The sequence below is a fragment of the Otolemur garnettii genome, unplaced genomic scaffold (assembly GCF_000181295.1).
Source record: "Otolemur garnettii isolate 467f Iridium unplaced genomic scaffold, OtoGar3 scaffold00144, whole genome shotgun sequence".
NCBI lineage: Eukaryota > Metazoa > Chordata > Mammalia > Primates > Galagidae > Otolemur > Otolemur garnettii.
This window is the reverse complement of record NW_003852539.1, coordinates 2,798,893-2,801,653: the sequence shown is the minus strand read 5'-3', so window position 1 is coordinate 2,801,653 and position 2,761 is coordinate 2,798,893. Positions and strand designations below refer to the sequence as shown.

Below are 2,761 nucleotides of genomic sequence, written 5' to 3'. Positions count from 1 at the left end.
AATAAAATGTATGGTTCATTCAGAAAGCATTCCTGAAAACAGGAGGCTGTGAGCTGTGTTGCTACTGAGGATGACTTAGTGAGACTCTGTCTCAAAAAAAAAAATCCTATATCCTCAAATTTCCACTCAACCTCATCACATTTCAGTCTTATCATTTGTCATGTGAAATGAATAGCTGCCTGGAGCTATTCATTCCATGGAATTGTTGGAAATGCCCTATATCTACACTGTCTAAGAGAGTAGCCATTAGCTACATGTGGCATTTTTTTTTTTTTTTGAGACTGAGCCTCAAGTTGTTGCCCTGAGTAGAGTGTTGTAGCATCACAGCTCACAGCAACCTCCAACTCCTCGGCTCAAGCGAGTCTCCTACCTCCGCCTCCCAAGTAGCTGGGACTACAGGCACCTGCCACTACGCCTACTATTTTTTGGTTGCAGGTGGTCATTGTTGTTTGGTGGGCCCAGGCTGGATTCTAACCTGCCAGCTTAGGTGTATGTGCTTGGCACCTTAGCTGCTTGAGCCACAGGCACTGAGCCTATTTTATTTTTTTGAGACAGAGTCTCAAGCTGTCCCCTTGGGTAGAGTGCTGTGGTGTCACAGCTCACAGCAACCTCAAAGTCTTGAGCTTAAGCAATTCTCTTGCCTCAGCCTCCCAATTACCTGGGACTACAGGGGCCCACCACAATACCCGGCTATTTTTTGGTTGTAGTTTTTATTGTTGTTTGGCAGGCCGGGGCTGGATTCGAACCTGCCAGCTCTGGTGTATGCAGCTGGTGCCCTAGCTGCTTTAGCTACAGGCACTGAGCCCACATGTGGCTATTTAAATTAACTAAAATTAAAATGTAGGGCAGCACCTGTGGCTCAGTGGATTGGGTACAGGCCCCATATATTGAGGGTGGTGTGTTCAAAACTGGCCCTGCCAAACTGCAACAAAAAAATAGCTGGGCATTGTGGCAGGTGCCTATAGTCCCAGCTATTTGGGAGGCTGAGGCAAGAGAACCACCTAGGTCCAGGAGTTAGAGGTTGCTGTGAGCTGTGATGCCACATCACTCTACTTAAGGCAATAGAAGTGAGACTGTGTCTCTAAAATAAGTAAATAAGTAAATAAATAAAATTAAATTAAAATGTAAAGGCTCGGCACCTGTGGTTCAAGTGGCTAAGGAGCCAGCCACAAACACCTAAGGTGGCGGATTCAAATCCAGGCTGTGCCTGCCAAGCAACAATGATGGCTGCAACCAAAAAAATAGCCGGGCGAGGTAGCGGGCGCCTGTAGTCCCAGCTACTTGGGAGGCGGAGGTAGAAGACTCGCTTGAGCCCAGGAGTTAGAGGTTGGTGTGAGCTGTGATGCGATGGCACTCTACCCATAGGGACAGCTTGAGGCTCTATCTCAAAAAAAAAAAAAAATTAAAATGTAAAATGTAGTCCCTTTCCTACAGTGTCCACATTTCAAGGGGCTAGTGGTTATCACATTGGACAGGGCAGATACAGAACATTGCCATCACTGCAGAAAGTTGTACTGCACAATGCTATGCTAGAGCTGGGACTAGCAAAGACTAGAGAAAGCAATACCAATAACCTAAAAACCCAGGCCAGTGCCTGGTTGCTTTTGAGTGGGAAGGTTGATTAAGTAAGCCAGAAGCAAGCTGGACTTTAGAACAGTGACATCACAAAGCACAGCTCACAAAGGCTTAAGAACACCTGGGCTCTCAGACCACTGCCCTTAACTCATATCTATATTCCAGAAGCCTCTGCAAATGTAGTTCCTGGAGCTGCCGTCTAATTAAAATGCCACCATCTTCATCTTCATCTTTTACCTGGGACAATGTCTTAGATTCTCTCTCTCTCAGCACAATATGGAATTGGATACAAGCAAGTCTTCTGGGAGAGTCTGCTACGCCTCAGCAATCAAATCAGGGGATGCTAGATAATCTTGGTCCGACTGTACAAGTCATCCTGGGGATCTCCTTTATATTTGTGTTGGGAATAGGATTATATTCCTTATGGAAACGAAGTGTTCGATCAATTCAGGTTATACTCTTTTGTTTCAGAGAAATTTAAATAGTTATAAATTGAAATTTGGTTAGTTTTCTCTCATATTGCTGCCACCCAATTTTAAGATCATGCAGATGAGTAAAGGTGAATTCTATTCTTTTTAGTTGGTTGAAACCAGGTTATCCTTGAAAACCTCCACCAACAAGGTTTGGGGCATAAAAATGGTCTTTATCACTGTGGTCTGGTTTGCTTGCTATCATAAAATAGATGAGACAAGTTCATAACCTGGGAAAGCAGCTTTACCCTCAAATTTAATTTGATCATTCATTCATCTTTGAATGCCTACCATGTTTGTAATATAGGCATTGTACTATAACTGAGACTGTGGGTATGGCCTTCTGTTCTTACTATGCCATTGCTCTGTAACTGATAAGGAGGCACATATATTCATTAAGTCACCATGATGTTTTCATTATCGTGTTTCAACAAGTCTCCAGAAATGTACATGTACAGGGCCTCTTTTTGGAAAGAGGAATTTTACATGGCTGAGAACATATGTACAGGAATTTTACTGGCTGAGAACATATGAAGCTTTTAGGATTTGGTATATTTTGTTTATCACCAATAATAATAGTTTGTTTACAACACAGTCAAAGTGCTTGGAGAATCTTAACAATTTTGTGAAATAGAGGTTGTTTTCACAGGACAAATGAAGAAGCAGGTGCACTGAGGTTCAGTAGAAATTTAAGGAGACAGACTTTTTTTTTTTTT

At 42.8% G+C, this 2,761-nt stretch overlaps 1 protein-coding gene across 1 annotated transcript in view; it reads left to right on the top strand.

Moving 5' to 3' along the window:
- Positions 1–1,751: 1,751 nt before the first annotated feature.
- TMCO2 (transmembrane and coiled-coil domains 2) overlaps positions 1,752–2,761 on the top strand; it is a 4,707-nt gene continuing 3,697 nt past the window's right edge. Inside the window, exon 1 of the mRNA XM_003799020.3 lies at positions 1,752–2,026. Coding sequence (XP_003799068.1) covers positions 1,784–2,026 — 243 coding nt within the window. The 5' untranslated portion in view covers positions 1,752–1,783. The remainder of the gene's footprint in view (positions 2,027–2,761) is intronic.